Source organism: Perca fluviatilis, chromosome 11 (assembly GCF_010015445.1).
Source record: "Perca fluviatilis chromosome 11, GENO_Pfluv_1.0, whole genome shotgun sequence".
In the NCBI taxonomy this organism is placed as follows: domain Eukaryota; kingdom Metazoa; phylum Chordata; class Actinopteri; order Perciformes; family Percidae; genus Perca; species Perca fluviatilis.
The window spans coordinates 12,089,773-12,113,247 of NC_053122.1; the positions used below are offsets into that span (position 1 = coordinate 12,089,773).

Here is a 23,475-nt window from a genome sequence, read left to right on the forward strand (position 1 = left end):
GGCTTTTGGAAATGTGTTTTTAACGCCAGATCTGTCCTTCATACCAAGACCTTGAGCCTTATGATTCTCATTCAGAAACATGTCAATATTCTTTTATAATGACTGCTATTTCAGTTGGTATAGTTGTATTCTGTATTAAATGACACGGTTATTTCACAAGAAACCCAAGAAGAAACACAACTGAAGGCAATCAAAGGTAAGTGATCCTTCTCCTCTGCACTTTACAAGACCTCTCTCTCTCTCTCTTCCAGTGAATGTTTGTGTGTGTGTGTGTGTGTGTGTGTGTGTGTGTGTGTGTGTGTGTGTGTGTGTGTGTGTGTGTGTGTGTGTGTGTGTGTGTGTGTGCGTGCATGCGTGCTTGTGTGAGTGTGTCACTCTTGTCTGTCCGTCCATCGGTCTCTGTCTCCGTGTACCTTATCAAAGTCAAGACAGCTAAAATCACCATGAACCTGGTGTTTTATTTTGAAATGTGGTTTATGTTGTAAAGTATCTAGCTGCACTGTGGTCTTCCTGTATGTGATTACCTACCTGGCTTGACACATTCGCTCGCAAGAAATAGAGGAAACCATTTATTGGCCAGGCATCCATGCTTACGCAAGGTAACGTAACCCCATTTGTTCAGGTCCTATCCCCTGACCAATCGGCTATCCTAACCTTAACCCCTCGAGGTCAAATGCCTAACCCCAACCAATCGAACTGCTTTGTAGGGCGGGTTTTGGCGTGGCCATAGTGGGATTCGTAATTTCGCGGCCGGCGCGGCCGCTGTGCACCTGATCGCAGCGTGGCAGACAGATTGAATAACATTGGCGCCGAAATGAAAATATCTCCGCTTCGTGGCTTTTCACGCCGCTTCAGTTCAGGTGTGTATCTGGCACAAGAGCACTTTATTATATTTTACCCCCCTAAGTCCACCAGTGCTATAGATGCTCTGCGGAGAAATAATGGGTGAATAGATAAAGTGACAAAAAGCGTATTAAAAATAAGTATTTTTGAGAGTCAAGCTAGCTGTGTCCCCCTGCTTTAAGTCTGTATGCTAAGCAAAGCTAATCACCTTCTGGCTTCAGCTTTTTACTTAACACAGATACATGATCAGACAGCATCAATCTTCCCATCTCTTGGAAAGAAAGTCAAAAAGCATGTTACCCAAATGGGTGAACTATTGCTTTGGATATCGGTAGGTATCAGAATAGAATATAATACTTGTCAACAAAGGTAGAAAATTGTCTTGGTCCATCTGGCATTTTATTCAAACATACACACACACAACCCATGGCAGCAACACTGACGGTACAAATACTCATGGAATTGTCTGTGAAATAAATGACTTCTTACATATGTTTTTTAGCCAGAGGCATCCTGTAGCGCCTACCAGAGTTTAACTTGATGGGCCGATCACAGAGTGATGTTTTTTAATGACATTTCTATAAAAACTTGGCAGTGAACTTCAGATGACACTGTATGTACAGATTCAACAAGAGCAGCCTCACGGCAGACAGACAGGGACAAAAGTAGAACATTTTCCAAACGCTGAAAAAACAAACACACAAAAACCAGACCTGACCAAATCATAACAGCTCCTTATCACAGCTGAAGATGTATTATGCAGCCTATCTCAAATGTTGAAATGTGAAATGCTGTTGTTTTAGTTGTCGTAGGAAGCAAATGGATTTCCTTTGTGTCTATGTGTTTAAAGTCTCAGGCTGTGTCATTTCATGTCCAACAAAGCCTTGCTTACAATGGTTGTCATGGACACAATGGCAAATGCTCAAAATCTCCAATGTGATTGGCATTTTGAAGTGTGTCTGTTGTTTTGTACAACCCCCTCTATCACTGAATACACGCTGAGTGTGCTAAACTGTTGTTTAATTTTTATACAGCGTGCGCCTCGTATAATCATTGCACATTATTTTCAAAGATCTCCCCCAGCGTACCTGCAGGCTATGCTGTTGATTAGAGACCTCCATAATTGATTTAACAACCAGACAATTATGCAGAAAAATAGTGTGGAAAATAGTAGTGTGGAAATCAAGGTTTAATGCACTGCTACTGCTAAGAACACCCCACTAATATGGCTTTCATTTTCCAAAATGCACATATGTAAGGGGATTATTTCAACATTTTGTGATGGTGAAAGAGGTCTATGGCTTTTAGAGCTCTCCGAATCTGAGCATTTTTTATATGCTTGTGGGGGAGTTTACAGTTTTGGTTTTTGGTATTCAATTCATACAGCTGTCCAATGTTACAATACTTCTTTTTTTTATCAAAAAAGAGATAACACATTCTCTAACAGTTCAGTACAATCATAATACACATTCATACAACATAGAAAATGGATGCATGCCAATCATTATTGCTGGGATTCTGTATCAATCACATTTTGCTTTCCCTTTTCATAGCAAAGGTTGCCTGTGAGCCCATCAATCAAAACTTTGAGTGAGGCTGGTTCTCACACTAATGCAGGTCTTTCTTTTTTTTCACCAATCCAACTTCTTTCATGTATCTGTTCTCATCTCTCTTGGAACTTGGTTCAACATAAGGGAATGGATTTTCAAATGAGGTCAAATATGAGATATGTGGGGCTGAAGTATTGATGTATTTCTACCTTGCCTTGACAATGGCTATTCCCAGAAGGATTTGTATAAATTTCTGTCACCAGGATGTTGTCTTGCATTTTTGTTTTGGATTAATGCAGATTTGATGCTATGTAAAATGATGTTGAAATGATGTACATACATTATTACATACAGTACATATATATACTGTATATATATTTAACAGTTTCATAGATTTAATATCTGTGTGCACATGCAAAGAACATGTAGCAAAAAAAACTCAAACAGCAAGCAACCTTCTTGTGCGTTGATTTAAATAGTTAATAATATGTATACTGTTTAATTATAATTTTCAATAGTATAGTTTTGCCTGAATGGTGATCTTCATTCAGAGCATGAGTGAAAAGCATGTGATTTCTTGCTAAGGAATACATGATTGATAGCCGAAAAAATCAATTCAGGTCAAAACTATATTTTTTTAAACTAAAATCAGACCTGTCAAACAGACAACAGATATGAAAATCTAACAGAAAGCCTACAGGGCTGGCAGAGTCCTGTGGAGAGAAAAAACATCAATAAATCAAGCTGCACTTGAGTGTCTTGCTTGACATCTGCAGAGCAGTTTCTTCAGTTGTGCTTTCTCTTTTCAAATGGACCCGAGTCCTTCACAACAACAACATCATAGTAATTGGTTACCTGTGAAGAACAGTGTTTGCATTAAAATTGATAGCATATTATGTCATAAAAAATACTAAAAAGTCATAGTACTGTATGTAATATAAAGGTCATAGTACAGTATGTCATAAAAAGTCTTAGTATATTATGTTTTAAGTAGTATACATTTCATTGAAATGTCGGAATGGCAGTAGCTCACTCTGTAGGGAGTCAGGTTAGGAACCAGAGGGTAGCTGATTCAAGTCCCAGTACGGACCAGAGTCCGGAGTGTGGACTGGTAGCTGGAGAGGTGCCAATTCACCTTCTGGGCAAGTCATAATGTAGTATGTCAAAAAGTCATAGTATAGGTATTTTGCAAAAGGTCATAAAGAAAGCCATTAAAAAGTCATAGTATTGCATGTTGAAAAAAGTCATAGTATAGTATGTCAAAAAAATCATGAAAAATTCATAATATTGTTTGTCATAAGAAATCATAGTATTGTATGTCATAAAATATCATAGTAACCTAGAAAATGCATTTCCTGCAGAAAATGCTTGTGAATGCTGAAAAGCTAAATTGATAAAGCTAAACTGGATTGCTGGCATAATTGCATAAGAAAAAGGTGACGTAGTGAGAATAGCTGGAAAAGTTAGGGTGGCAGTAGCTTAGTCCGTAGGGAGTTAGGCTAGGAACCAGATGGTAGATGGTTTGAGTCCCCGTAGGGACCGAAATATCAAGTGCGGACTCGTAGTTGAAAACGTCATGAAAGTCCTAGTATAGGTATGTCGAAAAAATTCATCTAAAAGTCAACGTAGCATGTTGAAAACTCAGAGTTTAGCATTTTGAGAAAAAGTAATAAAAAAGCCATAGTATAGCATGTTGAAAAGTCATAGTATAGGTATGTTGATAAAAGTCATAGTATAGTATGTCAAATAGAGTCATGAAAAAGTCATAGTATAGGTATGTCAAAAAAAAGCCATTAAGAAGTCATTATTGAAAAAAGTCATAGTATATTGTGTTGACAAAAGTGCTGAAAAAGTCATGGTATAGAATGTCAAAAAAAGTAATAAAATAGTCATAGTATAGTATGTCGAAAAAAGAAATAAATAAGTCATAGTATAGTATGTCAGAAAAAAGTAATAAAATAGTCATAGTACAGTATGTCAAAAAAAGTAATAAAATACTCAAAGTATACTGTAGTATGTCGAAAAAAGTAATACAAAAAGTCATAATATAGGATGTCTAAAATAATCACAAAATGCCATTGTATAGTATGTCGGAAAAAGTCCTGAAAAAGTCATAGTATAGTTTTTTTTTTTTTTTTTTTTTTTAATAGTCATCCTGAAAAAGTCATAGTATAGTATGTTGAAAACAGTAATAAAAAGTCATGGTATACTATGTCGAAAAAAGTGATAAAAAAGTCATAGTATAGAATGTTGAAAAAAGTCATAGTATAGAATGTTGAAAAAAGTCATAGTATAGTATGTCGAAAAAAGTGATAAAATACTCATAGCATAGTATGTCGTAAAAAGTAATAAAAAGACATAGTAGTGGCCGGGTTAGCTCAGTTGATAGCGCAGGCGCAGATATATAGTAGTGTATACCTCGACACAGAAGGTCCAGGGTTCGAGTCCAACCTGTGATGATTTCCTGCATGTCTTCCCCCTCACTCTTCCCCTTTCATATCTAGCTGCCCTATCCATTAAAGGCGGAAATGGCCAAAAACAAAATTTGTAGTGTAGTATGTTGAATAAAATTAAAAAAAATCATAGTATAGCATGTTGAAAAAAGTCACAGTGTAGGTATGTCGATAAAAGTCATAGCATAGTACTTAGAACAAAGTAATAAAAAAGCCACCGTATAGTATGTTGAAAAGTGTCATGAAAACTCATAGTGTAGCATGTTGTAGAAAGTGATAATATAGTTTGACAAAAAAAGTCATAGTATAGTATGTCAAAAGAAGTCATAGTATAGTATGTCGAAAAAAGTAATAAAATACACATAGTATAGTATGTCGAAAAAAAGCAATGAAAAAGTCATAGTATAGTATGTCGAAAAAGTAATAAAATAGTCATAGTATAGTATGTTGAAAATGTTTATAAAAAAGTTATAGTATAGAATGCCAAAAAAGTCAGAAAAAAATCAAAGTATAGTATGTCTTAAATAGAAATAAAAATTCATAGTATAGTATGTTGAAAAAAGTGATTAAAAAGTCATAGTATTTTATGTCAAAAAAAAGTCATAGTATAGTATGTCGGGAAAAAAAGTCATTAAAAAAGTCAAAGTATAGGTATGTCGAAAAATGTCATAGTATAGTATTTTGAAAAAAGTGATAAAAAAAGCCATAGTATAGTATGTCAAAAAAAGTAATAAAAGACTTATAGTATAGTATGTAAGTAATAAAATAGTCATATTATAGTATGTTGAAAAAAGTCATTAAAAGTCATACAGTCATGTGAAAAAATTAGGACACCCATGCTAAAGTTGACTAAAAAGAGGAATAAAAAAAATTCATCTTTTGGAAATTGATCTTAATTAAAAATACAATCTTTAAGGACACCAATTTTGTTTGTATCGTAAATAAATAAATGTTCTTCCTTAAAATACAGGGGGCATAAGTAAGTACACCCCTATGTTAAATTCCCATAGAGTCAGGCAGATTTTTATTTTTAAAATGCCAGTTATTTCATGGATCCAGGATACTATGCATCCTGATAAAGTTCCCTTGGCCTTTAGAATTAAAATAGCCCCACATCATCACATACCCTTCACCATACCTAGATATTTTCATGGTTTTATTTCAGTTAGCCTAATAGCTGGTTTGATTTGCTTTTTGAAAAAGTCATGAAAGTCCTAGTGTAGGTATGTCGAAAAAATTAATCTAAAAGTCAAAGTGTAGCATGTTGAAAACTCAGAGTTTAGCATTTTGAGAAAAAGTAATAAAAAAGCCATGGTATAGCATTTCGAAAAGTCATAGTATAGGTATGTTGATAAAAGTCATAGTATGGTATTTCAAAAAAAGTGATAAAAAAGCCATAGTATAGCATGTTGAAAAGTCATAGTATAGGTATGTCGATAAAAGTCATAGTATAGTAAGTAAAATAGAGTCATGAAAAAGTCATAGTATAGGTATGTCAAAAAAAAGCCATTAAGAAGTCATTATTGAAAAAAGTCATAGCATATTGTGTTGACAAAAGTGCTGAAAAAGTCATGGTATAGAATGTCAAAAAAAGTAATAAAATAGTCATAGTACAGTATGTCGAAAAAAGTAATAAAATACTCAAAGTATACTCTAGTATGTCAAAAAAAGTAATACAAAAAGTCATAATATAGGATGTCTAAAAAAGTCACAAAATGCCATTGTATAGTATGTCGGGAAAAGTCCTGAAAAAGTCATAGTATAGTATTTTTAATTTTTTTTTAATAGTCATCCTGAAAAATTCGACGATTTCCTGCATGTCTTCCCCCTCACTCTTCCCCTTTCATATCTAGCTGCCCTATCCATTAAAGGCGGAAATGGCCAAAAACAAAATTTGTAGTGTAGTATGTTGAATAAAATTAAAAAAAATCATAGTTGAAAAAAGTCACAGTGTAGAATGTTGAAAAAAGTCATAGTATAGTATGTCGAAAAAGTGATAAAATACTCATAGCATAGTATGTCGTAAAAAGTAATAAAAAGTCATAGTAGTGGCCGGGTTAGCTCAGTTGGTAGCGCAGGCGCAGATATATAGTAGTGTATACCTCGACACAGAAGGTCCAGGGTTCGAGTCCAACCTGTTACGATTTCCTGCATGTCTTCCCCCTCACTCTTCCCCTTTCATATCTAGCTGCCCTATCCATTAAAGGCGGAAATGGCCAAAAACAAAATTTGTAGTGTAGTATGTCGAATAAAATAAAAAGAAATCATAGTATAGCATGTTGAAAAAGGTCACAGTGTAGGTATGTCGATAAAAGTCATAGCATATTACTTAGAACAAAGTAATAAAAAAGCCACCGTATAGTATGTTGAAAAGTGTCATGAAAACGCATAGTGTAGCATGTTGAAGAAAGTGATAATATAGTTTGACAAAAAAAGTGATAAAAAAAGTCATAGTATAGTATGTCGAAAAAAGTCATATTATAGTATGTCGAAAAAAGTCATAGTATAGTATTTCGAAAAAAGTCATAGTATAGTATGTCGAAAAAAGTAATAAAATACACATAGTATAGTATGTCGAAAAAAAGCAATGAAAAAGTCATAGTATAGTATGTCGAAAAAAGTCATAGTATAGTATGTCGAAAAAAGTAATAAAATACTCATAGTATAGTATGTCGAAAAAAAGCAATGAAAAAGTCATAGTATAGTATGTCGAAAAAGTAATAAAATAGTCATAGTATAGTATGTTGAAAATGTTTATAAAAAAGTCATAGTATAGTATGTCAAAAAAGTCAGAAAAAAAACAAAGTATAGTAAGTCTTAAAAAGAAATAAAAATTCATAGTATAGTATGTTGAAAAAAGTGATTAGAAAGTCATAGTATTATATGTAAAAAAAAAGTCATAGTATAGTATGTCGGGAAAAAAAGTCATTAAAAAAGTCAAAGTATAGGTATGTCGAAAAATGTCATAGTATAGTATTTTGAAAAAAGTGATAAAAAAAAGCTATAGTATAGTATGTCAAAAAAAGTAATAAAAGACTTATAGTATAGTATGTAAGTAATAAAATAGTCATATTATAGTATGTTGAAAAAAGTCATTAAAAGTCATACAGTCATGTGAAAAAATTAGGACACCCATGCTAAAGTTGACTAAAAAGAGGAATAAAAAAAAATCATCTTTTGGAAATTGATCTTAATCCCTTAATTAAAAAAATTAGGAAAAATCCAATCTTTAAGGACACCAATTTTGTTTGTATCGTAAATAAATAAATAAATGTTCTTCCTTAAAATACAGGGTAAGTACACCCCTATGTTAAATTCCCATAGAGTCAGGCAGATTTTTATTTTTAAAGGCCAGTTATTTCATGGATCCAGGATACTATGCATCCTGATAAAGTTCCCTTGGCCTTTGGAATTAAAATAGCCCCACATCATCACATGATGAGTCATTTCAGTTAGCCTAATAGCTGGTTTGATTTGCATTGAGAGATGATCTTATGGAAAGTACCCCATGCCAATCTCTAGGTATGGTGAAGGGTATGTGATGATGTGGGGGTATGGTGAAGGGTATGTGATGATGTGGGGGGGGCTATTTTAATACCAAAGGCCAAGGGAACTTTATCAGGATGCATAGTATTCTGGATCCATGAAATAACTGGCCTTTAAAAATAAAAATCTGCCTGCCTTAATGGGAATTTAACATAGGGGTGTACTTACTTATGCCCCCTGTATTTTAAGGAAGAACATTTATTTATTTACGATACATTATTCATTCACAAAGAAAATTGGTGTCCTTAAAGATTGGATTTTCCTCATTTTTTTAATTAAGGCATTAAGATCAATTTCCAAAAGATGATTTTTTTTTTATTCCTCTTTTTAGTCAACTTTAGCATGGGTGTCCTAATTTTTTCACATGACTGTAATATAGTGTCAGAAAAATGTCATAAAAAGTCATAGTATAGTATGTCACAAAAAGTCATACAAATGTCAGAGTATAGTATGTCATAAAAAGTCATAGTATAGTATGTCACAAAAAGTCAAAAATGTCAGAGTATAGTATGTCATAAAAAGTCATAGTTTAGAATGTTATAAAACATAATAACAAATTCATAGTATAGTATGTTGTAAAAGTCATAGTGTGTCATAAAATGCCATAAAAAAGTAATAAAAAGACATTGTATAGTTTGTCATAAATAGTATACCTGTATGTTATATTATAAAACTAGTCAGATATTACCTAAAATGTATGCACAAGCTGACCAGCAATAACAGAATCAATGTACACTCGCAATGGTGCAGGGTTAGTTAAAATGGAGTCCGAGCACCTTCTAGTTGCTGAAAAGCATGAGGTCAATAGACTCATATAACTAATAGTGTTAAATGACATCAAATTCTAAAGAACATATTTGGAACATAATGGGTGGTGTTGATAAAAATGGCTTGAGTTCATCTGACAATATGTAGGTTTGTCAGACTTGGGAATCACTGTAATACAGTGTATGTACTAAAGTATCGCATTTGGTGGTATAGAGTAAAACCAGATACAATTCAATTATTTCCCATCCCACTTCAGACAGTAAATAAAGTGTAGGTAAAACCTTTAGTTGTCTTTGTGACACTGATGTAACTGATTTTCCAGCACCAGGGTGTGTCCTTCATCCCTCCCCGTCACAGTGTCTGCTTCCTTCCCATCATCCCTCAGTGGGCGACTGTCACATTGTGAAATGTGAACGGCCGTGTGGGATCGCAGACCTTGAAAGCACTTCTGATAGCTGCTAAGTATCGAGCCACTAAACACTGAACAGTTAGGTTGCCTTCCTCTGCCCCACTCATAACCATAATCCATATATATATATATTAAGGGAGGTTAACAAGAAAGTCAATTGCTTTGTCATTTCAAGGTGGGTACATTTAGTGATGTACCAAATATAACTGTACTGCTATTGTTAGATAGAAAATCTGCCTTTTTGTTGTATCTTACACATTTTAAAATGTATCTAATTCTAATGGGATTTGAAAAGGTTTGATAAGAGAATTGTCTCATTCTGCAGAGCACCATGTAATCCTTCAATCGAAGCATTAGCATTAAAATAACAAACAGCGTGTCAACAGAACAAGAACAACAAATCACTTGAATATGAATGACAAATGTCATCATTCCTCTATATATTTAACCCTTTAACACCCACTCACCGGTTGGTGGTTGCCCTAAACAGATGGACTATTTTTGATTGTTAGACCCTTGCAATGAATTTGGACATACTATTTTCAAGGATTTATTACATTGTTGGACTGCTAGACTGCTTTAAAGGTAGGGAGACTCTAATTTTAAAGCTGCACTATATCCGCATATTTCATATTATCAATGGATGAAATGACTTTGTGTAATGTTAAAGGGGTTGCAAACCCACAGGAAATGATCCTTTCAGCTCATTGTTTTGGGTTAATAACCACTAACTTTACAGTTTCGGTTTAGTCTGGTGTTTCTAGCCGCAGAAAGAAGCTGATTTCATCAAATAAGTGCTGAAAACACACTTTACAATACCTGCCCAGCACCTCATGGTAGCGAACAAAGCATTTGGCTGCTAAAGAGCCTGGTATTTCCCTCAGGAGGTGGTGGAGACAAAAACCAAGGTAAAAGGAGATTAGTGGATTTCTAGTTTGAACGTTTGGTGTCCAGTAAAATGACTCCAAATGAATTCTACTATTAGTCCATGTCTGCTGGATGTGTAAATAGGAAACAATGTTTTATAATTCATTGATATATAATCATACAAAACATTTCTAAGTGTGCTACACCATATCTCTGTAATGAGAAAGTGAAACAAGAGCCCCACAGAACAACCCTGTCTGTATATGTTCCCATACAGCTAGGTGAGAGTATTGTGTTTGTTTGACCCATCCGTCCACCCCGACCCAACCCCAACACAGACTTTGAAAGTGTATTTAGATTAGAAACGTATTTGGGATACATTAAAAACCAACGTAATCCGAGACAAAATACTTTTCCTTCTACTTAATTCAGAATTCAGTTTTGTTGTGGAAACACAATTTTTGTAGGAAACATTGTGATGAGGCGCAGGGAATTAGAGGACCCAAATGCAGAGAAACGGCAGGCAGACAGGAGAAGGTTGAGCTCAAGGGTTTATTAAACACAAAAAACAGGGAGCAAACCGAAGGAGATCCAAAAAGCAAAAACTAACAGGAACAAAAGATCACAGGAAAACCAAATACAGCCACATGGGTGAAAACCGCTGACAGGAACAAACTGACCAGGCAAGACACGAACACAAACAACGATCTGACAAGAGACAATGGAAACACAGAGGCTAAATAAACTAGGTAACGAGCAAACACAGGTGACAACAGGGCTGGGGAACAGGTGGAGCACATTAGACAATGACACAGGCGGGAAAACGCAGGAAGCAAACTAGACACGACAAGACAAAAAACAGACTATCAAAATAAAACAGGAAACAGAAACATACACTACTCAGAAAACACAAAACAGGAACAGAAATATACAGAATAAATATACAAAACAGGAAACATACAGAAATACGCAAACAGGCAACAGGATATCCATAACCACAACAAACATGGTGCATTGTCCCAGAAAAACAGAAGGGCCCTGCTGAGCTGGAGCTGCACTAATGATAAAAATGACTCTGTGTTATTTTATTTGACTGTAACATAAAACTTACAGGCGTCATCAGGCTCTATGTGACCAAACTCCTTAATACCAATTCATACACACAGAGCAGGTCAAAATTGAGTTGTTGCACCAATACATTGTACAGGGCCAATTGTTCTACAGAAGCATGAAATAGATATTGATCCCGTTGTGTGCCTCTATTTTCTTCAGCATCTTCTCTCTAGCAAGGGTTGTAGATCATAGGCATATACCATAGCCAAGGGTAATTATCTCACAAGACTCCACTTATATTTTCTCTGATTTTATGACAAATGTACTTCATGGTAAAAGTACAAGTACACTTTCACATGATAAATAACCTATTTTTATGTTTTGAAGACTTATAAGGTTAATTTGCAAAAAAGGTTCTGAATAATTAACTCTTTCCATTATAATTTTATATTTTTTGCATGGCATACTGTATATTCATATATTGTAGGAGCACTTTGTAGATGCAGCATCCCGAAGCAATCTTTTCTCTGGAGCAGAAAGGTTTTTATATGCAAATAACCAATATCTGATATCGCAATATCAGGGATTCATACTGTATATATTTGATAGGATTCTGAAATCCGACATTATCATTGAGTGCAATGTTAGGAGTCACGTCAGACAGACAGTCAAAGTCAAAGGCTGACAGAAATAACAGTGATCTCTCAACATTTTTAAAGGTCAATAAACGTTTTACACAAAATTGATTTATGTTGTTCAAGGACACTGCCTTGTCAGGCAAATAGATATTAACAGTACCTGAATTGTGCTTCTGATGTTTTTATGTCTCTAAATATGGAAGACTGTTGTGTACCAGTGTTTTTCACTTTTGAAAGCAATTCAGTAGTTGTCTTCCTCCATTGCAAGATGCGGCAGCTCATTTGAAAAGTTGAGCAGTTCCATTTTATGCATTGTCAAAATGAAAAATAGGCCCAAACATTTCAGAAACTATTATTTGATGGTCGGACTTGCTGATAAGCGGCAAATTATAGACTATAGATTGTGAATGTTTCAGTCTTTTTCGGTGAAAGTAGAGATAGTCAATGTCAAATGCAGGACAGGCTTCTGCCTATGCTCTGTGCCCTTTGTTATCGCTATGCATTTTCTGCAGAGGATGAGAATACAATGCTTCTTGACCTACTTGGACTATTTTGCCGGAATGCCGCTTCACGCTGGCAATGACATTTAAAATCACAATCCTCATTGTTGAAGGAGCTGCTGAACCCTTATGCAGCCCCATCAGCAAATGGTCAAAACAGTCTGTTTCCTCTCGCATTTTCCATGACTGTTTCAATAGGAAGCAGCAATTCTGCTTACATTAAATCCAGCTTAACCTCAATTAAATGTCATGAAAATATTATATTATACTCATACTCATACAATTTTTTACTTTTAATTCATTTGAATTCAAAGCATCAATAAAGCTATACACAATAACCCCAGGATCCACAGCGTTTCCCCTGAAAAAAAACAAAAAACATTTGGAAATACAGAAAATTAGTGCAAAGCAGAAGAAAACACTTACTTTAGAAAATGAATCCATTTAAATAATCATGTAGGGATAAAACTAGATGTTATGTAATAAGACATGCAGAACCTACGGCAACTCCAGCCATCCATCGATGAGGTTGCACTCCACCATTTCAATCAGGAGAGACTTTGTTGCAAATATGCAAAGTTTATTTGTGCATATGCATATATGAAATGTAAAGAGTCTTTGAAGATTAGACTCCATTTTTATAAAAAATATTTTTTTAAAGGGGTAGAAAAGCCGAGACATATCCCCCCGATGGAGTCTGGACACTGGTGGTGGTGGTGGTGAAGTAGCCCGAAGACCGGACCGAAGGAGTCAACGGGAGAGGTCTGCCGGAGGAAGACCCAGGGTGCCGTGGGTGATGATGACTGGAGGTGGAAGGGGAGGAGCAGGGTTGCACTCTTTGCCTGAAATGACAACTGAAAGCAGCAGAGAGAAGACCATAGACAGTATATAATGGACCAACAGATCCCGTTGCTCTGGACAGAGACCAGTGAAGGATATTAGAAGCACTTTTCCGGTGAGCGCTGAGTGTTACTGTGTAGCCTCCAACTGAGAGAGACGACGTAAATGTGACGTGAGCAACCTGTCTGAAAGTTGTAAGTCTTCTGGTAGCTGTGCCAAGAGAAATCTCAATCATTCCCAATCTTGCAGCGACGGAAAGTGTAGGTATATGTAAGGAGATAACATGGGCACAGGCTAATTATTGCTAACTAAAATGCTAGTTAATATTAGTAATTAAACTTAAACAGCTAATCTAACCGTACGTACACACCGCCGCCGACTTGAGCTTCTAAACATACCGGAAGTCATTCATTTTCAATGGAAGCTGGCTTCTCTCAGCTGCAAGGAGCGTCAAATCTGTCGGCGTCGCGTTTTGGGCGTTTTGAGCGTCCAGAGCGTCAATCAGAAAGTTGAACTTTGGTCAACTTTATGGTAATGAGCTATGACGCGTTCAGCGGCGAGCAGCGGCAAACGGCAGCAACCAATCGGAATATAGACGTCCTTCGCGCTGGCTGATCCCAGAGAAACATACGATGTAAACTTTTGTTCCTACCAAGACATTAGTTCCATGAAAATGGAGGAAAATCTCATAATCGCCGTTGCTGGGTTCCCCTATCATTTATGATATGACATTGTTTGCGTGTAGGGACCAGTTAACGTTACCTGCCGGTCACGTGGTCTCTAAACAGTCTGCTCACGGTGAAGTCCTGCACAGATCAACAGCTGGCGGCTGCTCGCTCTGCCTGCATTCTGCTGCGGTTCAGCGGCTAACGAGCGAGCTAACTGCTAACAGACACCGCCGCGACCAACAAACAATACAAATTCTGTCATTATATATGCAATCTATAAAAGGTTTCTAGTGTCAATGGATTGGCCGTGCAGTGGCTGCTTGTGCTGCTACGTCAGAGCGGCCAAAGCGTCAATAAGCTTCCCCGTACTTTTTGACAAGCGTCCTCGACAGGGCGGCCAGAGCTTCTTTGCAGCTCAAGTCGGTGGCGGTGTGTACGTACAGTAAGTCAAAACTGCCTGCGAGCTTCTCCTGTACTATACAGTAATTCCTCTACTATGCAACAGTAAGTCACTTGGTTATGAAACAATCGTTAGCCTATTTTTACAAAAACGTCTGCTACCGAGCCATAACGTGAGGTACAAGGTAATGGAGCCTTTTATACATTGTCTTTCTTTAGAAATAAACAATGGACAAATAGAGTCTTTAAACGCTTCAGATGTAAAGTTATTCGCTGTCAAAGTGACATCAAAATGAATTGGTGTCAATGGGATGCTAACGTCGGGTGATCATTTGGTAGCATCAAAATGGCACCATAGGACCTACGGGTTGTTGACAGACGCTTACCCCCTTGAAGAAGACAGAGTTAAAGCAGGGATGTCATGCTGTGATTGGCTCGTGAACTTCATGGCCGATTCTGGTTGGTTTAACTGAAAAGTGAACGCCTCTAAAAGGAAGAGAGAGAGAGAGAGAGAGAGAGAGAGAGAGAGGTGGATGAAGTTTAGAAGCCTTCCTGAAAGAATTTACGCTGAGCTTCATTTGTTTAATTCTGTAGCATATTTAAGATTTTCTTTTTTAGACAGGAAATATTTAGCTTATAGTGTTTTCAGTGTACATGTACAGTATACAGTGTTTTTGTCCTTTGTAAAGCAGCTCATCTCTGTCTAAATGGTGAAACAGAATGAAAGGCTTTACATCGGGTCCCGTTGAAGTCAAGACAAATCAGGTAAATAACTATAATACATATTTGTCCTCACTAGGAGCATCCACATAAACAAAAGGGAATTTCAAAATGCTTTTAATTAATTATTCATTCATTTTGTTAGCTGTTGTTTACAGTCCTACTGAGGTAACTTTTCTAATGTTCAAAGTGAAAATAAATGAAATGATAATTGTTAAGGAGTGCAGGAAATATTTCTACACTGGGTTTGATGTGAGGTCTGGTTTTGGAGACGTACCTTTAACAGTAATGTACACAGAGTACACAGTATACAGGGGACCAGCCTGTGCTCTTCATTGTCTTGTCATGCTCTCTTAGTCGGTAAGAGGCACTCTGGTAAGTTTTGTTTTTAATTTACTGTTGCTATAGAAACACTAAAGAAAATGATGCCTCTTTCGACATACAGCGGTGGACCTGTGATAGCCAAGACACAGCATAAAATGTTGAAATTATGCTTTACAACCAGCTAAAAATTATTATTATGAATTTGAATTTTAGTCGAAAGAAAACAATATAACACCTGTGAACAATACCTACTAAGGTTTTACATTAGTTTTATGGACAGCCAGCATCGCCCCTTGAAACAGCAGTAAACCCTCTACCCGTAAACTAAAAGGTAGCTTATAGTCTACGTATAAGAAGTTTTTTTTGTCCTAGTTGAATATGAATTTTATTTTATTTGATAGGGACACTGCAATTTAACATAGCTTCAATACAGAGCAACAGTGGTGCTGCTCAGAGAGTTTATAACTGTTGCTAATTTTCAACTTGTCTGTAGTTGGGCTTTTTTACATGTACAGTCTAATTTGAATACAGCTTTCAGTATCATAAAACCACAATACAATCCCTCCGTCTACTTGGGTCTGGGTGATCAAGAATAGTGCAGTATTTAATGAAGACTATGCATCCTTGTGAAAAGCTTTCCCTTCATATCGATTGTCACAGAGCATAGAAGAGCCACTTATGCTTCATGCTGGCCGTCCATGTTTCCCACTGATGCCTTATTATATGCAGCAGCCATGCGCAAGGAGAGTGCAAATGTATTGATTGATTGACTGATTGATTGATTGATTGATTGTTGATGCCCTCAATTGGCAAAAGTCAAGGAACTGTTAGAAATGTAATTCCTAATGTTAAGATGTTTAAATCCTGTACACAGAATGTCTGTGGTGTTTGGTCAGGAAAAAGAACCATTGTATGTGCTTGAATAGACTCTCTCTCTCTCTCTCTCCCTCGCTCTCTCTCTCTCTCTCTCTCCCTCGCTCTCCCTCTCTCTCTCTCTCTCTCACACACATGCACACACACACACACACACACACAACAGCAATATATATAACGAAAAGTACATATTTCATACAGGGTTGACCTCCATCTAGTGGCAGAACTGATTCCACTTGAACACATTAAGATTAATGACTGAATCCCTGTAACATTGACACAGTGGTGAAACTCGACTGGACTAAAGTGGGCTAAAGAGAGTAGATAGAATAGAATACAATAAATATAATAGAACAGAATAGAATAGAGTAGAATACGAATTTGAAACATAATATAATAGAACAGATGAAGATAGAACAGAGCAAAATAGAATACAAAAGAACAGAACAAAATAGAGTAGAACATATTAGCAGAATAGAATAGAATAAAATATAACCAAATAGAATAGAATGAAACTTAAAAGAATAGAACATAGAACACAGAATGGAATACACTACAACATAATTGACTAGAATGAAATAGACTAGAATATAACATAATAGAGCAGAGCAGAATAGAATAGCATAAAACAGAACTGAATAGAATACAACATAATTGAACAAAGCAGAATAGAATAAAATGCAATGGAACATAATTACTTAACATCATTTTTAACTTATTATTATGCCAATCCACGCAAATGTAGGCATTTGCCAGGTATTTTAGTTGAAATGTTTCTTACGCAAACCCCCTCTTTATACACACAATAAATGGTACGGCGCCCTTGGAGCAGTTTGGGATTCGGTATCTTGCTAGAGGGCTGCTCAGCAGTGCCCAAGGCAAACTGGCAGCTCTCCAGCTGCCAGTCCACACTCCACACTCCAAAAAAATCACCACAATGGTGCACCCTCACTCAAACTGGTAACTTATACTTTCTAAAGAACCTTTTTTTTAATTTCACCTTTATTTAGCATTCTACATAATAAAACTGATTAAAACTTTACCACATAGGCCTCCATGTATTACTGCAACTATTTAAATTCAATAAAAATGCCAAATCTCCCAGTGAATGACAGGTATTTAATTAGGAGGAGTAAAAGCCATGACATTTCAAATGCAATCATTTCCAAGTGGGCAATGTAAATAGCAATTACAGCCAAAACAGTTATTACATACAAAGAAACGTTTCATTATAATGGGATGATATGAAAGAAAAATCCTTATTTACATATCATGACTAATGATGTAGTTGTATCTCGTTGCTCTAATTTGAATTTAAGTCCCATTGAAGTGGACACCTCTTTTGAAAGGGAGACCTGCAAGATGGCAGCATTAGGTTGTAGACAAAACCAACCAAAATCAGGTAAAAGATACTATACTAGACAATACTAAAGACATGTAAAGGTATTCAAATAGTCTTGTGTTCTGTCAGATAACATGAAGCTTTTCTTTTCCATTTCTGTCCAAACCTTAAGGAACAGGAAGTAGATAGATGGCTTGTGATCTGAGATAATGTTTGATTTGTAAAATAAGTAAAGAGATGATGGGAGTTTGCCCAGAATGGCGTTATGAATAAATGTATACAGATGACTCAGTCGACTTAATCAACAGCAAGCAACTGAATGCAGAATTTACTGTGGTTGCAACAGAGAGTTAAAACAATTCGGCTACTTGTGATTCGAACCAAACATCAAATAAAAGCTGGTGAAATTCACATTTCCTGCAGCAGCAGCACTGGCCATAAGCGATGAAAGCTCTTGAAAAGCATGATATGAGTCCACGAGGTGGAAATGGGTGCAAGCATCCTAAGCATACATGACACCAGAAAGGAACACTGAGTGTAATTTTACTTTGCCATTTTTTTTTTAATCACAGACAACAAAACGGCTTTTTCTCATATGAAGGGAAGGCAAACTTATTACTAAGAGTTCCAAGCTCTAGTTGGTTCCACGGCGGTTTTGCCATCTCATTAGCTTGTTCAATTTACAATTCTAACACGTCCTTTGAGGTTCAGTATGAGAACAGACAGTTCAAGCATAAAATATAGAGCTGTTCTCTTGCAGAGTTAATTTGTGAACTCCCTATAATGGTTTCTGTCTTCATTTGCTCACTTCTTTCTTAAAATAAGTAAGTCTTGTAACAATGTAAATAGTGTCTGAATTCTGTCAAACAGACCATGTATCCAAGCCTAAATGTGTTAATTAGCCATTTCATTCTCATTTTATGCTATAACACAGCAGTCTAGTTAAAAATAATAGTCACCAAAACTGAAAATGTACTGTCCGTCCCATTGGGTTTCTGTGCAGACAAGATTTACCATCTTAGCACTTATTACTCATTCACATTGGACTTTTTTCTGTGCAACAGTTAGAAGCAAAAAAAACAGCAGTCTGGAACAGAGAAGATCTTGGTGCAGCATATATGCATGGACACAGACATACCCAAAATGTAAAGGAACATTACTTTCGCTCAGCGTTATTGAGTAGGCTTATGTCACACAGAATCAGTTATATATTCACGTCACCAGGGAGGAGGCAAAACAATGTACTATTCATTATGGGAGTCAGGAACATCTACAAGGTCCTCATCTTATCTTGGTTAGGTTTAGGCAACAAAACTACATTAAATAAGAAAGTTAACTTACATAGCTTACGTAATAAAAAAAAAAAGTCAAAGTTGACTTTTGGTTTAAAACGGGACATGAACACCAGTCTCCCGGGTAAAAATCCTGTGTTTGTGCGATCCATAAACCCCCCAAAAACATCCTTCTATTCGCTATTTATACTACTCCCTACCATTGTCGCTCATCATACTACGTCATCGTACAGCGCTGCGGTCGAGCAGTTGCTCTGAGCATCTAATATTGATGCAGATGGGTGATCCAGCTTACTATTAGACGATGGCGCCCTACTGAGCCAACTAGGAGGTAGTGGAGAAATAATCAATCAAATATGTAGTTACTGATTTTTTGTATTTATGAAAATAAAACTCTAATTCAAGCACACTGGATTCAGCAAAAAGTACAAGTTTAATTGCAGAATGTAAACCCCACCAATTTGCTAAAATCCCCAAATTTCAACAAAAATACAATACACTACGATGATTACATAATATCACATATAACATCAGATCTCCAGCCTATAGCAGTTGCATTATGTAAAGCAGTGAACAGAAAACATGTGTTGTGCTGGTATGTTATATACAAAAAACACTGGAAATAAAGCATGTGCTGTGTGCAGTGAACTGACAAAAAATGAAATTCGGTTACAAAGAGTAAAAATAAACCCTGCACTGATAAAGCTCAGTAGATACGTACATCCTGGGAGTCCCTGTTAAGGAAAACGACAGCAGAGTTTTGCAGGTCACCCGAGTACTCCTGTCGGAGACAGAAAGAAAATTGAGTACAATAATCGCTAATGTATATCCTTGATAATGGTGTTTATCTTTAAACGTGTTTAAGAGTGTAATATTATGACAGATATTGTAATGGGGGCTTACATTGTGCCTTGCTTGTATCTCCTTAACTTGTCTCAGCACAGGATCCTGCTCTAGAAATGGATATTGAGAATATTTAAGCCATAAATTATATATTTAATGCGTATGCAATATTCCATAGACCTATGGAGGAGGTTAGTGGCAGGCTTTTGCCAGATTTAATATTCAAAGAAATGAGAAGTTGCCTTACTGTGCTGTTTCCACAATTTTCTCGCCAATATGACCAAGCCCACAAGGAGCATTATAGAAGCACACACCAGCAACGACTCCAAGATGTGGCTAAAACACAGACACAAGCATCCAGCCGTCTGAGCAGATAGTCCAGCTTCAAGAGCAGCTCAAGCATATAATCCAACTGTTCTTACGTAGTCACATGATGGCCATGATGATGACAGATTTGTCATAAATAGCAGTTGAAAGCACACGCATAAAGTATTGCTTTACTCTTACCTGTGACTGTTCCAGGACTCCTTAGTGATGGGTTTGGGTGGAGGCAGGTATGCAACAGACTGACTTGTTTTAGGTGTGGATGTCACAGATACTGCTGCTGAAGATAAAGACATTATAGCTGAAAAATTATGTTTTATTATAAGCAGAAGAGTGTTTGTAGCAGCACCCGCAGAGTTCATGACATCAATATTCTTGATAGGTGACCTGTGGTAATCGATACCTTGTACAGCTGGAGACATAGGAGCCCCTGCTATCTGTCACAAACACATATTGATCTTCAAAGCTGCTTTTGGCTACTTCTCATTTCAGCAGCTGCAGCGTGATGTGTGGAAAAGGGCACGCAGTCGCAGAATTGTGCCTCTTTTCATACCTACAATGCCTGTTTTAAATAGTTCTCAATAACATTCGGGAGTTCCAATTGGCAAGTCAGATCACTATCTAAACAACTCCCCATAGTACACTGATTTGCTAAACTCAACAGAGTTTTAGTAGATGTTTCCCAGACTGAAATCTCACAGTGAAAACGGAGCTTGTGAGATTTAGGATGGCTTTTGGTTTGTTTAGGATGATTGAAAGAAAAGTATTTTTAAAGCTGGACTGATCAATATTTTTATATAAACCGTGAGTCAAATGAGTATGCCTAATGTGAAAGTGTTTTTTAATTACATTATTTTAGGGTCTTTCAGCTCATTGTTTTGGTTTCAAAGCCACACAACTTTCCTGTTTTGATTCACTCTTAATAATAACAATAATAATAATTATAATTTATTTGATATAGCACCTTTTACAGACAGTCACAAAGTGCTTCACACAGATAGACATTTGTTAAAATACAGTAGGATCCAAAACAGAAAATAAACAAGCAAAAACAAATACAATACCAATGAAGATTAAAAGACTGTGGCTCTCATGAACCTCGTTTACAGCCAAAGCTATTTTCGGATAATGAGGATATTTTTCTCAGTTTTCTCAGAGTTGTTTGAAATCAAAACAAAGCTAAAAGGAGAGTGAATATTCTGGCCCCTTGGTGAATACAAATTCACCAGAAACAACTATTTTAATGTAATGCTAATTGCTCCGTGGAACTAAAACTAAAAATGTTGGCATTTCAATTTCATAAGATCGTAATATGTTAACTGATGTGTTTGCTTGTTCTGCTTCCCCCAAGTGCCAAAAAACAACAAAGAATAGCCTAGTGCAGCTGCTACAATGAATCAAATAGGAATGGATCACTGACTTGTCTCGATTCCAATTGAATCTGAAGGTTTTGATATGAAAGGATCATTTGTTATATACAGTTTTCTTTTAATGTTTTTTTTTTGTAAACCTACCAGTCGTGGGTCGGGGTGTGACCAGCACATGCACAGCTATCTGCTGCTGTCCTGCGGAACACCAGTACCAGCCGGTATCTCTCATCTGCAGCTTCTTTAAGGTTATAGTGAAAGTCCTAGTTCTGTCATCGCTGATGGCCACGGAAGTGTCTTCGTAGCTCCCGTCAGAACCTGTCAGCAGACAGGAGCTCCAGTCTCCGCTCCGACACCACTTCTTCTCGCTTTCTCTGTTGGCAAGCAGTCACAGGGGAGTCAGCGAAGGCTGACTGTCCATCAAAGTTTGGCTTGAATTGAAAATTTGGAAAAGAAATAACCATGTGTCTCAGTTTCGCTGATGCTTTAGAAATGTTGTTATAAAAGTGAGGATTCTACATAGTCTCATGGTAAATAAAACTGACACAACCGTAACATGATGAATGGGACAATAAAATAGGCTACCTGTATCTCTCACTGTAGTGGCATTCAACTGTGATACTACTCCCTTCTTCCCCAATCAGGCGGCTGTTCACCACTGACATGCCTGCAGGAAAGGAATCAACTCATAAATACAGCCTTACATTTGTAATCTAATGAAAATGAATAAATAAAAAATAAAAAACATTTCCAATGGGGATCAATAATAGTTCAAAATCACTCAATTACTCACCATGAATGACCTTAATGTTAGTGTAAGCAACATCATCAGCGCTCCACGCACCACCTATCTCCACGCCACACATGTACCACCCAGAGTCCCCCTCCTTCAGGTTGCTCATGGTCACAGTGAACACCAGCTGGACCGGGTCGTCAAAGATGCTCACTTTCTCCTCAGCTGGATTGGCCGAACGGGGCTCATCTGTTCGAGCTAAACTGGTGCAGAACTCCCTCATCTTCCCCTGACACCAGTATTTTACATAGCCGGCATACTGAGGCCCATAATGACACGGGACTGTGAGAGGTTGACCCTCCATAACTGCATGCTCCCCCTCGGTGGTTACCCTGCAGAGGAAGGCTGATGGAAGAGATGATTCAGTGTTGAACACTAGCTTGAACTTACATTTTCTGTAAATGCTGCAGGCAAATCTGACTCACAGTGGACATTTCTAATCTATGAATGAGGAACGGGGAGAGTGGCCTTGAGCAATACTTGTATCCCCTTTGGTTTCGGTTTCCTTTGTTACAAAACACTATTCCCACTTGAACTTCCTTCTTCATATGCCTGTTTCCGAAGTTGGATTATCCCTCTATAGTAGAGTTATGTGGGGACAAATATAACAGGCTTTTGGAGACTTGACAAAATAAACATCAAACTAAATCTTGCAAAGGGGCAAACAATACAGAAGCTTGGAGGATTAAAAAAACAAAAGCCTTCTCCGGGTCCTGCGGAAAAAAAATATTAAAAACCTATCTAGTCTGTCTTCAAGAAAAAATATAACACGGAAAAGTAATAAAATACTAAAGAGGAGTGAAGCATAACAACCATTTTACAATAATAATAGCATTTGCCAAAAGCACGCTATTAAAGTGAGGGGGCTGCATCATAGACATCAGTTATCTGCAGAAAAACAAGCATATGATCTCAATAATTTCAGTAATTATTACCTGGGAACCATGGTAACAGGCTGAGGACGATTAGAAAGGGTTGCAGCATGTTTCGCCGTCAGTTTGAGGTTTACCAAGTGAACTCTCTCCCTTGTGTAAACATGGACTCCAGGTTCCGCAATGCCAAG

The 23,475-nt window shown here is 36.8% G+C and overlaps 1 protein-coding gene and 1 long non-coding RNA gene across 3 annotated transcripts; both read right to left on the reverse strand.

Annotated features, from left to right (window-relative positions):
* Positions 1–10,969: 10,969 nt before the first annotated feature.
* LOC120568725 lies at positions 10,970–13,480 on the reverse strand. The gene is made up of 2 exons (XR_005640757.1): positions 13,130–13,480; positions 10,970–12,988 (listed from the first exon to the last, which is right to left on the reverse strand). It is a non-coding gene; the product is annotated as an uncharacterized LOC120568725 (long non-coding RNA).
* Positions 13,481–19,499: 6,019 nt separating this feature from the next.
* On the reverse strand, positions 19,500–23,475 carry pigr (polymeric immunoglobulin receptor). Of its 2 annotated transcripts, none has more exons than XM_039816569.1 (8): positions 23,348–23,475; positions 22,413–22,757; positions 22,205–22,286; positions 21,767–21,993; positions 20,436–20,529; positions 20,176–20,264; positions 19,989–20,038; positions 19,500–19,866 (listed from the first exon to the last, which is right to left on the reverse strand). In XM_039816569.1, exons 1-8 carry the CDS (start codon positions 23,394–23,396, stop codon positions 19,792–19,794), a joined length of 1,011 nt encoding a protein of 336 aa, XP_039672503.1. In that variant the 5' UTR covers positions 23,397–23,475; the 3' UTR covers positions 19,500–19,791. The 2 variants fall into 2 exon arrangements, with proteins under 2 accessions (XP_039672503.1, XP_039672502.1); XM_039816568.1 differs by having other exon boundaries at positions 20,436–20,532.